The sequence below is a fragment of the Syzygium oleosum genome, unplaced genomic scaffold (genome assembly GCF_021117445.2).
Source record: "Syzygium oleosum isolate NSW1041296 unplaced genomic scaffold, Sole_v2.1 Sole_v2.11, whole genome shotgun sequence".
Taxonomy (NCBI): Eukaryota; Viridiplantae; Streptophyta; class Magnoliopsida; order Myrtales; family Myrtaceae; genus Syzygium; species Syzygium oleosum.
In genome coordinates this window covers 4,516,130-4,529,749 of record NW_026607495.1, presented here as the reverse complement: position 1 = coordinate 4,529,749, position 13,620 = coordinate 4,516,130, and the positions used below count along the sequence as shown (strand labels likewise).

Below are 13,620 nucleotides of genomic sequence, written 5' to 3'. Positions count from 1 at the left end.
TTCGAAAATAATGAAATTTTTCGAGTGATTCGGATTTGAATTCCATGTAAAATAGGATGCTTAAGGAAATGCGGAATTGGATTACCAAACAATAGTTAGTTCACAAGCACAAAATTACTGAAAACCTAACTCCATTGCCTTCGGCTGCGTGTTGCCTCGATCGGATGTACACAATATATAGTTTCATATCCCACTCCATTGTTTATATGCCAAATTAAACTAAGGAATGCCTAATGATGCAACCAAATAAAGTCGAACATACATTTGAATATTTGATCATGTACCATAGAAATTCCTTTCTCACTCCATTTCATTTCTGCCTGCCAAGCACGGTCGAAAGTGACCAGCCGCCTCATATTCCGCCTCTCTCATGTCACTTATCGAAATAAACGGAGTTTGAAAATCATAATCTATCGATCGGTCAGTTCAATTGATACTTGAGAAACAATAAAATCAATAAGACCAAGCCTTTCGGGTTTCGACACCATTACTTCGATAATCTCGTCACTTAAATAGACACAATCCATCTCGACCCGGATGCGTCCGAGCATATATCCGGTTCGAATCAATGGTACCTCTCTAAATTCGAACCCGATTCCAAGATCGCCCGGATCCGAAAAATGCCGACCCGGACTTCTCCGGCCCATGTGCACATCTGGCAAAATCGGAGGCCCAATCAGGGCCCACTTCTCTCCCCAACGTTAAACCGCTCGATCTCATTTTCAAAAATTTTCGAATTCAATCTCTCTCTCTCCCTCACGCTCCCCCCCGCCTCCCCTTCTCTCTCTCTCTCTGCGCAGGCCTGTGCTCTCCCAGACCCACCTTCGATTTCGTCTCCGGAATCGCTCGGAGAAGCCGACCCTCGTGGCGTTTCGCCGTAGGAGCTCCGGTTCCGCGTCTGGGTCGGCGGGAACCTGACTCCGGCTGGCGCCCCCACCGGCCGCCTCGAACCCTGACCGTCCGGGGGTCTTCGCGGGGTTTTCGCCGTCTCCTCTCGATGTCGTCGCGCAACCAGAACAGGCCGCCTCGCAGCCCGAGCGCCGTAAGTATCGGTCCCCGCCCCCGACCTTTTGTGGTTTTCGTCTGAAGGCTCGATGTCGCATCGAAATTGGATGGGTTTCTGGTGTGTTTGCACTTTGGCGGGGCCAATTGGTTATCTTTCATTTTGTAGCTGCTGCTCGCTTTCTTACTGATCTGAAACACGGTGCTCGCAGAATGATGGGTTGTTCTTCAATCTGGTCGAAAACCTCGAAATTACCTTTAAGAATGAAAACACGGGCCTTAGGATATGTCTATAACCATCGTCCTATCCTCATTTTGTGTCCATTCATAAGGTGCTTAGTCTGCAGCTTCGTGCAGAGCAATTGGTAGTATGTTTACATGTCTGATTCTGTATGTTTTGTATGTATGGAAGCCTCGTTTGCCCGGCCACCACCATGAGTGCATGAATTGACTCCTGTAGGACTGTTGTCTAGCTTGATATGTGATCTCTTGTGGAAAATAAACAATTGAAACACGAATAAGGGATTGCTGTTAGAGAAAGAACGGGGGTGATGAAATTGGAAATAGGTTTTGAGGTGCGTCGTTATCCGTGCCGTATGGGATGCTAACAGAAAGTAACATACCCTCGAAAATGCAATAAAGCTTCTCAAAAATCTGTCTTGACAGAATTATATTTAACACGATGGATGCTCCGTTTTGAATGTTTCAGTTTTTGATGCAAGTTAATTTAACTGTGTTTTGGGTTTCTAGAAGAAGGGTGCTTTGGTAGAAGTACCCTTGGACAAACGTAGGCGAATTGGTGCAGCAAGAGCAACTGGTCCAACAAGCTCTAGCCGTGCACGACAGGCTTTCTCTGATGTGAATATTAAGCAAGATGCAACCACCCACGGAGAAATGGCAAGTACAGAGGGTTTGGAGAATATTTCTGTTGAGTTCACGAAAGAAGAAGTAGAGACATTGGTGAATGAGAAGCCGAAGACCAAGAAGTTTGACCTCAAGGTTGTGTTCGCTTTTGAAAAATTTTCTTATGCAAGTATTCGAATGCTTATTCTCTCTCTCTTGACAGGGTAAATTGGAACATATGACTGACCACAATAAGAGACTAAAGCTTTGTGTTAAGTGGTTCCAACGAGTTGACGAAGGCCACCTCCTAGAGGAGGAGAGATTGCGAAATTCGTTGGAATCCATGGAGAAGAAATGCTTGGATACCGGTAAATATAATTCTCTCCAATTCTAATATCTTTTTGTCCTTCCATGGAACTAATTTTCTTGAAGCTGAAGTAACACTTTAACATGGATTTATGTTGTTCCAAGTTACGGAAGTGGATTAGTGGGTGCAAACATTTATGATAGTTGCATATCATGGAGTTAATATGGTATTATTGACAAAAGAAACTCGTATAAACCTTTCTGGTTCACAGTGTATGCAAGAGGAACACTCCATCTTAAGTACGCCCACATATGACAAGATGTGTTCCGTGCTTGTCAAAAGTACCAGCACTCTTTGCAAATTTAACATCAAATAGAAGAATATATTAGCACCTTGTCGATTGTAACGTATTTGATTAGTGTGATATGCAACAACCACTGATTCATGCTAAACTGATTAACTTATGGACCCACTACCTTAAGTTTGAATTTGAATGTGCACACCACATAGCTCTTTTGTGCATTGCTTTTGAAATAATTTTCGATGTAGCGATTGTCTTAAAATATAGCTAAGCTACACATTCATAAGTATACCGACATGCTTAGATGGTTTTGAAGTATTTACGAGGTTATAGTTAGATAATGGCCACTTAATATAACAATAGAGGAAGGAAACAATTCAAAAGGCTAAATATCTATCTGGTTGCTGTATCTTATTCTTGTCAATTCCCTTCATTGCTTTTGTATAATGGTAACTTAGAGTAGCTACCATGCCGGAAAAGTTTTTATCTCGTGTGATGGGTAGCTCCATCATCACATGCCAATAAACTTCATTGAACGATGCACCGAGTGTCATGTTGATTATGAAATAAAAGTGTTGTTGTATTTGATATCGGATCACTTATCGTGTGGATCATTAATGACTACAGTATGCTTATTAACATAGATAAATTTGTATTCATGTAGAGTTTGAGATGGAAAAGAAGCTGGGTGAGCTCAATGGAATTCTTGCTCAATTAAGAAATGATAACTCTTCTTTACAAGAGAAACTCGCAAAAGAATCAGCAGAGAAAATGGTAAGACTACTATTTATGTAATTGTCTTTGACATAAAACATGTTTCAATAATTGTCCTCGAATTCTTTCCCTAATTCTTCATGCTTTTGGCTACTAGGATGCAATTAATTGCCATATGAAAGAAAAGGAAGCAAGGATTGCTTCTGAAAAGGAACAGGGCTTGCTTTCTGAAGATCTCAAGAAAGCTGAACAAGAGAAATTGGCTGCTGAAAACCAGGTAAGATCAAATTCTTCCAAGGAAAGTTGTTCGTCTTACACTTTTTGGTCAATTATGCTCTATCAGCCGCTAATTTGGTTTTATATGTTGCAAATGATGTAGATTGCTTCTCAGAAAGATATGTACAAGAGATTGCAAGAGTACAACACAAGTTTACAGCAGTACAACAGTAAACTTCAAACAGATTTGTCAACAGTCAATGAGTCACTAAAAAAAGTCGAAAAGGAGAAACTGGCAATCGTAGAAAACCTTAGTACCTTAAGGGGTCATTACAATACACTCCAAGAGCAACTCACTTCATCCAGAGTACTCTCTTTCTACTTTTCATATCATATGTTACTATTCATTTGATCCTTGAAGCATAGAATGCCCTGCTTTTTTGTTGTTTTTTTTGGAAACTTGAATGTTACTACTTTGTAGACAATGTGGAGTTAATGCAATCCATGTGGATATACTTACTTAATTTCTTATAAGTTGAAACACGTTTTGAGCATATAATTGTTACTATTATGTTCTATGGCTTGGGGGATGCCTTGAATTTTTCTATATATTACAGACTTCAGTGGATGAGGCTGTTAGGCTAAAAGAATCACTTGTCAATGAAGTCAAATGCCTTAGAGAAGAATTGCATAGGGTGAGAGAAGATCGTGATCGTCAGGTTTCAGAAGTTCAGGCCTTAACAACCGACTTGTTGAAATTCAAAGAAAAAACGGGCAAATCGTTCATGGAGCTGGATAACTTGACGATAAAGTCCAATGCGTTGCAGGTTATTGGAAAACCATGTTTCCTGTTTCTATGCATAGCTTTCTTTGAAAATAAATTGATATGAGTTTTACTTCTTATATAGGAAACATGTTCCTCTCAGCTGGAGCAAATACGAATTTTGCAGCACCAGCTTGCTGCTGCAAACGAAAAATTAAAGGTAATGTGTTCCGATATATTCCCCTAGTGGTATCTCTCTATCACTATATCTAATGGTACTTGTTTTTCTTCCTCTAGATGGCTAATTTATCCTATATAGAAACAAAGGTGCAATTTGATGAGCAGAAGAGGGCAATATTTGAATTGCAAGAACGCTTGGCAAATGCAGAGCTCCAACTTAGTGAAGGAGAACATCTAAGAAAAAAATTGCACAACACTATCTTGGTAAGCATATTGTCTAATGGCGCATAGATAACATATGAAACTTATATACTAAAATCTCGGTTGCTTCAGGAACTAAAAGGGAATATCAGAGTGTTTTGCCGAGTGCGTCCATTGTTGCCGGATGATGGTTTGGGAACAGAAACGGTCATTTCTTATCCAACATCAACAGAAACTCTTGGTCGAGGCATTGAATTACTACAAAGTGGTAAAGAGTACTTTCTATAAGCTAGAGAAAATTTTGTCGACACCCTATTTGCTTGACGAACCAAATATAGCTGCATGTTAGATATATTGCTATAGATTTCTTTTTAAGCTTCTTTAACTGACTTGAAGCAGAACATAAATATCTAATGTCTATTCATCTTATGACAAGGTGGACAAAAGTATCCGTTTACATTTGACAAAGTCTTCTCTCATGAGGCTTCCCAGCAAGATGTTTTTGTTGAGATATCACAGTTGGTTCAGAGTGCCCTCGACGGCTATAAGGTAATATTTGCGTGTAGTTTCTTTGATTATGTGGAGAAGAATTTTCCTGAAGCTTTTGAAAAATTGATGCAGAATATATCCTAACTAGACATTCATGTCTCATTTGTTGCAAATGAAGCTGTGTTTTGTTGCAGTAACCTTCTTTAGTTCAATTACCTAAGTAGAAGTTCAAAGCTGGAAAATAAATCTATCTAAAGAGTAGTATTGCGTTTAAAGAATACTTATCAGATATTTCGCAGGTTTGTATATTTGCGTATGGACAAACAGGTTCTGGTAAAACCTATACCATGCTGGGTAAACCTCATGCTCCGGAACAAAAAGGATTGATTCCGCGTTCTCTTGAACAAATATTTCAGACTAGCCAAGCTCTTTCAGCCCAGGGGTGGAAGTACAGATTACAAGTAAATATCTGATTATTATATGTATTTTTCCTTTTGATCTTTATCGCAAATTGACTAATATGAAGGTGCAATTTAGGCTTCAATGTTGGAGATATACAACGAAACCATCCGTGATTTGCTGTTACCAAATCGAAGTAATTCCTTGGATATGACGCGTGGTGAAAGCGGTGTTAGTGGGAAACAGTACACAATCAAACATGACGCAAATGGAAATGTCTATGTACCTGACCTCACCATAGTTGATGTATGCAGTATCAAAGAAATAACCTTGCTTTTGGAGCAGGCTGCACAAAGCAGGTGTGTTCTTGTTGATTTAGACGTCTTAGACGCCTAGCAAGAGGTTTTCTACAATATGTGGCACTAGAATTTGACATTTTTAAGCTCAATGTGGTTCAACGAGTCTGATACTCATTTAAGTTGCCCAACTTATGGTTGTTTTGTCACTCTTATACCTGATTTTTATCTTCCAATGCCAAGTAAAGTTGGTCTTTTGTTTCTTTAGGTCCGTGGGAAAGACACTAATGAATGAACAGTCATCGAGAAGCCACTCTGTTTTTACGTTGCGGATATCTGGAGTGAATGAGGTAAAAAATATTTGGTTGCTATGCTTTTCTGTTCACCTGTTGTAATACACTGTTTCGGCTGTATACCAAATTTTTAATTTTCTCACTCGTCTTTAGAACACTGAACAACAAGTGCAAGGTGTGCTGAATCTTATTGATCTTGCTGGAAGTGAGCGGCTCTCAAGAAGTGGGGCAACGGGAGACAGATTGAAAGAAACTCAGGTACAGTTGCATAGTAGTAGGCTTTGTTGTGGTGCTTATCTATTTTTCCTGATCGTTGAGCGTCTAATTCTTTGTTTTTTAATGTCAATTAGGCAATCAATAAAAGTTTATCATGCCTGAGCGATGTTATATTCGCCTTAGCAAAGAGAGAGGACCATGTTCCCTTTAGAAACTCAAAGCTGACAACTCTTCTTCAGGTATATTTCCTTTCCCAGTTCCTCTTTATTCATTTGGATCATGACCTGTATCTCAAAAAAATAAAAAAAATGAGTTGCCCAAAGGAGTATCTTGCGGCCAAATGATGCAACAGCCAATCATGATAACTTGGTTGTGTTGATATTGCATTTCTCACAATGCATATAACCTTCTTGTGATTTGATATATCTTAGACTGTTAAATTCTAATTAAATGTCTGAATCAGCCATGTTTGGGCGGAGACTCCAAAACTTTGATGTTTGTTAACATCTCCCCCGAATCTTCTTCCGTTGGCGAGTCACTTTGTTCTCTCCGGTTTGCGGCTAGAGTTAATGCATGCGAAATTGGTGTCCCTCGCCGCCAAACAGCCATACGTTCTGCAGATTCTCGATTAAGTTATGGCTGAATGTCATCAAGCTTTTAGATGTGCCACATTGAAGTACTTGTAATAGAAGAGTTTGTATTTTGAGGAATTTCATCTTTAACTCTCCCCTGGATATGGGAGCATGGCTGTGCTGTAATGTGTATGAAAGAAATGACATTGGGGCATTGGATTATGTTTTGAGAGAAACAGATTTATTCCTGATAAATCCTGATTAGGATATTCTGGTTGCCTCTGGCAATAGGACATTTGTGATGTATGAATTGTCATCTTGAGATTAAATATTCCTGATTGATTAGGCGACTTATCCGACTTGGAGTGGGTATTAGTTCGCCTGAGATTAGTCGGGTTGGATTTGGGACAAAGTCAGATGATCCATATTCACGGTATACCTTGCTGTCATCTGGAACGAGACATGGTATTATGCATCGCGTCATTATGAATTGCTAATGTGACTGTCGCATCCACATTTTTTAGCATTTGGATTAATGTAAAGGGAAAAGACAGTCAAGAGTTCATGCCCCCTCTCTCCTCCCAAAACATTACTAAAAACAACAATGTCGTGTATAGTAACATTATTTAGAACTGATGCCCTAAATAATGCGGCAAACTTTCATGGGTTATCGAATATGATCTGTTGTCTACTTACAGTTTGCCTGAACTTAATATGCAGATTGTATAGATCAGTGCTGCTATAGCTAGCGCAAGATAAGAAGTTGCAAGTCAGTTGGTTGACTTTTGAGCAAGTACGCGTGCACTTAACTCGTCAAAGCAAGAAGCTTCATAGCTTCAACCGTTGAAAGCTGAAAATCCATTTAGACTATAATGCCCACAATAGAGTTGACTTTGGACATTGCGTAAGAACCATTCCAGGACTCATCTTCCTTGACCTGAAACCTATTTCAAGACCAACTCACTATCAGGGTCATTCTAGATCAGAAAATCACCAACCAATATGAGAATTTTTAATGTGCAACCCATACTCATGATTTCACTGTCAGCTCAGATATTATCACGTTCATGTAGCCTTTCCTATGCCGATTCGGATTACATCGCGGGTGAGTCTTGTTCGCAATCCAACAAAACCACTGGTGAGAAGCCGTTTCAGACTAGTCTTAACGATCTGTTAACTTCTCTGGCGGCAAATGCGCCTCTTCATGGTGGCTTTTACAAGAGCGCTGCCGGACAAGGCTCAAACAAAGTTTATGGCCTCGTTCAATGCAGAGGTGATCTCTCAGTGAATGATTGCGCCAACTGCAGCAACAATACCATTGGAGAGGCACGGCATGAGTGCCCAAATAGCAAACGGTCACCATCTGGCATAGGGGAGAGGTCGATTTTCAACCTTGTTGACATACTTTTGCAAACTAAATGAAATAAAAGGTAAACTTCGTAGTTTCTAATAAAAAGTAATGTGAGATCAACTCTGAATCCTCATACTCAATTCAATCTACATCCATACATTCTCTCTCTTGCTTGAAGTTACTTCTCCCTCTTAAGTCTTGAGCACTGGCAATTTGAGTCACATATTTTCCCTGGAAACATTTCAGCACTGGGATCTCACATGGTCCAATCGCTTTTGAATTTAGTCTCCAATATATCTGATTGGTACACCTACATTTTCCTCAATATTCCACACTACTTTTGTCTGTTCTTGAGTACTACTAATACATGAATCAAAACATTTAATTAAGACTGAATCAGAAGATGTTTTTCTGAGATGCAGTTGGTGTTTCCTGAGCTACTCAGATGAGAATTTCTTTGGAAAAGTCGATGGACCTTTGGTGGGGTTGTTCAATGAAACTGACTATGAAATCCCATCTGTTGCTCCAAAGGGAATCGCGTTCATGAGCGAACTCACAACCACAGCTCCAGAGCAACCGTGGATGTTCCAAGTTGCTGTTCTGGATGTTGGAGAGAGTGGGAAAAGATACGGACTGGCTCAATGCAGGAGAGACATAAGCAAATCCGATTGTGCAGTGTTTGGACAATCAAATGGCGACATTTTCTGCGATGATCGGGAACAAAAGAGGGTGGCAGATAGGGTCTGGCTGCAACTCGGAATACCGTGATTATCAGTTCTATTCAAACATCTCCAATCTCGCAAATACAAATAGAAGTGGTGAGCTAAGTAACTTCTTATTCATTAATCTTGAATTCGCTAAAGATATCATAGCTTGCATTACATAATTGTGAAGCATGAATAACAACATACATCATAAAACTCACATCTGATAACTGAAAGTGCGGGTTTCTGTGAAGGTGATTGGACCCACGACTAGCAGGGACGCAACAAGCATGACTGTTGTAGTATTAATCCTTCTGATATTCTTGTAATCACTTATTTACTACTTTTCTTGTTGGTTCATTTGTTACCACTTATCGGTCATATCAAGGTAAAGAGTGTCGCTTAGTGACACTGGTAATCATGTCTACCAATTCTTTGCGGATGCCATGAACATAATTCATATTCAAGCAAAAACATTTAGAGCGAAAGGCGGTACTAGAACCGCGACTCATTTCCTGTTGTTCCGGTGAGCACTGTGATTTTTAATTTGTATAGATCGCTAAAATGAAAAGGATCGAAGCTACCCAGAAGAAAAAGAAAAGTTTTAGCTTCACCCAGAAGCATTCTAGTGGCGAAAAAAAAGAAAAAAGCGATCTCAAAAACATAAAGAAATTTAGTAGGGGGTATAGAAAGATTCCTAGTCCTTAAGGTTCATAAATCACGATAAGGAAAGTCAGACGCAATTGCACTATTAAAGCAAGACATAGCAGAAGCAATATTGCGAGCAGACATATTCCTTTTGTCACCTCCCTCAACTTTATGAAGAGCAATTGTTTTTCAGCTTTTGTTATCAGATTATGAGGACCACTACACGCATCACTCTCTTAAGAGGCCAGCCTAAACCATTTGTTTCTAACATATTTGTACCTTCACTTATCGAATCTCATACACGTTTAGCATTGAACCTGTGACATTACTGCCAAACTTCAACTTCTTTCATACCTCATTCAAGTATTAAACTATGTTTAGTTTGGACTCTTGATGTTTTTGACTTATGATATACATATGTCTTAGTCTGTAGATAATAATGTGCTGGAGACTTTAACACAGTATAGGTAATGTTCTTCCAATATTGGGGAAGAATGCAAACCTATCTAACTTATTCTCTTTCTGGTCTACTTGGTCTCGAGAAATTGAAATATAATGCAATTTGACTAGGCGAAAAGATGAGGCATAAGCAATTACCAGTGCGAAATGGTAATATTGTAGTCAAGAAAGTTGTTCTTTGCCAAGTAGTCAACAGAAGGTATTAGCTCAGCAACTTCTGATGAAAGGAGAAGCTATTTTATAATCATTTTTCTTGGGTAGATTCTAGTGAATGCAAAAGAGCGTTTTCAATCAATGAGTAACAAACTTTGAACCAGTACAAACAATGTATATTGGAGACGAGATGTTGAGGTGGGGCCGCAAAGACCGTGGTTCAAACCCTGACTAAAGGCAAAAAAACCAACAAGTTTTGGAGAGACGGCACAATTCTTATAAAAACTCAGATGCAATGACAGATCTTAAGGACACCGGCGAAGTGTTCATACTCTCAGTTACTTCTATTACTTCATGGAAGAGCAAATGATTCTACTTTGTGTGTACAGAAACATTTTAAGCAACAAAATAAACTCTTAAAAAGCATATGGCATAGTCAGTTTTGTTGGTAATAAGGAAATATTCAAACGAGCACAAGATTGAAGTGGGAAAGCATTCTACAACCATTTGGAATAGACACATCTGCTGGTGAATTGATCAACATTTGTCACTGTGACTTGTATTGAATGATCTTTCAGTGATATTCTTGAAAAGGATATCAACAGCCAAACGTAAGCTCAAACATGAAGAAAGCATACCGAAAGAAAAAACGTAGAGCAGGTGTAATCGATATACTATATGTAGCTTCACCAAAAAACCTTGATCATTTCATTACTCCACTGTACCAAGTTCTAATCAACCATAAAATCACATGCAATTGAAAATATTAAATGGTTGGGCCTTCTTTCCTGTGCCTTTTGCTCCTTAGTTTCTTGCGCAACCACCATGAGCTTCACTCCATTCTGATCCACATCCATAGCAAAACTGAAACTGGCACCTGCATTTGCAAGCCGCCGAGGAACAATCGTTCATTTACCATAAAAAATTGACGACCCACATTCCGGTAATTGGCCATCGTATATCTTAAAACTATATACCCCACAAGTAGTAGAAAAGGATGAACAATTAAACATTCACAAAATTAGGTACCACTAACTCTGCAGCAAAATTCATAATAAAACACTAACCAGCGCTATTTTCAGCACCGGTGATCCACAGAACTAAAAAAAGTGGCCACAGTGCTTCTAACAGAAAGACAGTATATGTCAAACATCTTCTGCGTGATTATCAAACTACAGACTGACCATTGCCAAGTCATGCAGCTTTCACACTGTGTATTCAAAAGTGTTTTAACCACTACAATTTGATGAAATACACTAAGACCTTGCGCTTGGATTACATTATCATGAATTCATTTGCCTTTTATGTCATTTAAATTTCAAAAGCCACTATGAATAACAATTCCTCTTAAAAATGGAGGATCCCCTGTTATCCTTATTGCATCAATCAGGCACAAGCAACAACTCTGTGACATCTATAGGTTTCAGAGAAGTCTCAACAAAGAAGCTATACTGTGCCAAGCTTCTTGATATTTCTAGACAAATAATTCGGTACCCAGTGAATTTTTTTTTTTCGGTATACGTATCACAAACCTGCAAATGATGTGAGGACAACCCAGAGTCCTCTCCACATAAAATTTGCATTTGGGGCATCTCCCCCATTTGTTCTCCTTCGCAAGCTCCCTCACAATGAGATCCTCCCTCCCTCTCTCATCCTCATTCAGCGACTGAAACTCCTCGCACGAGACGCCGGCGTGCCACGGCACGGAGCACTCGGCGCAGAACAACCGATGGCAATATGGGCACTCACACTCCCTAATCACCTTCCCATCATCACAGTCCTTGATCAAAAGGGCCGAGCAGTTCTTGAAAGGGCAGTAGAACTTCTGCGACTCGAGAAACATCGCCTCGCACAACGATTTCTCCCACATGCAGAGAACATTCTCAGGGAGGATTTGTCTGCAGGAATCAATCTGCAGGACGCCCTCACACTCCAATCCTGGGCATCTGATGGTGGTGACGTTTTCCAGGACTTTGGCCTCCACATGCCTGCTTATGCAGAGAGAGCAAAAGGTGTGGGAACACACGGTCCTGATCCTGAACATCTCTTTGGCCTCTTTTCTCTCTGCACAAATCTCACAGAAGCTCTCTGATGACTGACCACCCTCTTTCTGAACACCCATCTCAACCGGGTCTATGACTTTCATCTGACTTCTGTTTGGGTCTGCCTCAGCCACAACCACTAAAGACGAGAAAGACCCAGCATTCGTTTTCGAAGGATTCATGTTCATCACGCAGGAGACTTCTAAAACCTCCTGGAACTGCAACTCTAGGGCGTACTCAGAGTCTGGTACTTGAGGAGTCACCGTCTCCTGATTCCCATGATCTTCACCATCATCAAACAGTGACGACAAGAATAGATCATCCTGCAAGAGAAGATCAGTCGCCGCTCCAGTTCCCATGCTACACAACTCCTATGGATTATTTATGGCAACACCCGTTTCAACTTTTCTTTCCTCGGAATGTGCTGCTGGTCTTGTGGGCTTGTTTGTCTTTGGAAGGTCGATCTGTTTGCTTCTATATTTAAAGATGCAGTGTGCTGGGCATCAAATCTTATCGGAGAGCAGTGTACCATGCGTCAAATCTTCTTGGAGGAGTAGCTCTCTTTGACTGGGACTCTAAAACCTTCTTCAGGAAGTTCATTTTTTTTTCTTTAAATTTTATTTTTCTGGATAGTGCTATCGTTTTTTTTTACAACTCTAGCTTTACTTGGGTCAAGTCAAGAGATTATTCATGAAAACATAGTTAAAGAAAGTGATCAAAGATAAATATGCTGGCAAAAGAAAAGCAAAAAAATTTGCTTTAGGGAAATAGTTTTATATGGTGTCAATCTACAAGAAAGGAAAATCAATTTTCGAAAATAGATCTCGAGAAGGAAGATCTCCAAGTTAAATCTCCATGATCATGATAATCTAACGATCGGATTTAATTGGAAATTGGAATGATTTGATTTATTTACTATCCGTTTTTTGTTTAGTAATTACCTAAATTCATATGCGAAAATACCCGAACCGTACCGCATTTTTTACCCAATAACCACTTCCAATTTCCCTTGGCCAGAATTCGACATAAACGAAGGGTTGTATCCGATTGGCTATTAACCACTAATTGTATAAGTTTAGGGTTAAGGTGCGATATTCGAAGCTTTAAGATGCCGAGTTTTTTGCTTTTAAGATGATACATTCGTTTAACAGAGGCCATAGAGCCAACATTTTATCATACATGGCAATGGCAAAGAAGCTCGCTCAGAAAGTTTTACATGGGGAAGATGCTAATAATAATAGATCTAATTTACTATCGAATGGCGTCCACCATATAGCTAATCTCGTTGATATATATAGATGGTCGCACAAGTACGACTTTATAGGTGGCTCTCACAGGTTCAAAAGGTGGCTGCCACAGTGTAGCATTTTGTCCCGCATGGCACTTGGTTCTCGTTGTGCACAAATATCAGTCGATGTTTAATGCAGGTGATATCATTTGATCACATTTCGTATTGATGATCACTATCACA

The 13,620-nt window shown here is 39.7% G+C and overlaps 2 protein-coding genes across 3 annotated transcripts; one reads left to right on the top strand and one right to left on the bottom strand.

The window, feature by feature from the left end:
• The first annotated feature begins 755 nt into the window (after nt 1–755).
• On the top strand, nt 756–7,142 carry LOC115673868 (kinesin-like protein KIN-14C). Of its 2 annotated transcripts, none has more exons than XM_030596126.2 (17): nt 756–1,042; nt 1,756–2,001; nt 2,069–2,213; nt 3,118–3,227; nt 3,325–3,444; nt 3,547–3,750; nt 4,001–4,210; nt 4,292–4,366; nt 4,444–4,590; nt 4,660–4,795; nt 4,964–5,076; nt 5,316–5,477; nt 5,554–5,774; nt 5,980–6,061; nt 6,158–6,262; nt 6,355–6,459; nt 6,684–7,142. In XM_030596126.2, exons 1-17 carry the CDS (start codon nt 998–1,000, stop codon nt 6,861–6,863), a joined length of 2,406 nt encoding a protein of 801 aa, XP_030451986.1. In that variant the 5' UTR covers nt 756–997; the 3' UTR covers nt 6,864–7,142. The 2 variants fall into 2 exon arrangements, with proteins under 2 accessions (XP_030451986.1, XP_030451985.1); XM_030596125.2 differs by having other exon boundaries at nt 1,753–2,001.
• Nucleotides 7,143–10,792: 3,650 nt separating this feature from the next.
• LOC115673872 (E3 ubiquitin-protein ligase RSL1-like) lies at nt 10,793–12,682 on the bottom strand. The gene is made up of 2 exons (XM_030596131.2): nt 11,640–12,682; nt 10,793–10,984 (listed from the first exon to the last, which is right to left on the bottom strand). Exons 1-2 carry the CDS (start codon nt 12,506–12,508, stop codon nt 10,912–10,914), a joined length of 942 nt encoding a protein of 313 aa, XP_030451991.1. The 5' UTR covers nt 12,509–12,682; the 3' UTR covers nt 10,793–10,911.
• Nucleotides 12,683–13,620: the final 938 nt, after the last annotated feature.

Bases quoted from the DNA above. Each gene is read 5' to 3' on its own strand.
- LOC115673868 (XM_030596125.2), top strand. From the start codon at position 998: ATGTCGTCGCGCAACCAGAACAGGCCGCCTCGCAGCCCGAGCGCC. The intron at 3,445-3,546 runs GTAAGATCAAAT...CAAATGATGTAG, and splicing joins AATTGGCTGCTGAAAACCAG to ATTGCTTCTCAGAAAGATAT. The intron at 5,478-5,553 runs GTAAATATCTGA...GGTGCAATTTAG, and splicing joins GGTGGAAGTACAGATTACAA to GCTTCAATGTTGGAGATATA.
- LOC115673872 (XM_030596131.2), bottom strand. From the start codon at position 12,508: ATGGGAACTGGAGCGGCGACTGATCTTCTCTTGCAGGATGATCTATTC. The intron at 10,985-11,639 runs GTTTGTGATACG...TTGCAAATGCAG, and splicing joins TGTCCTCACATCATTTGCAG to GTGCCAGTTTCAGTTTTGCT.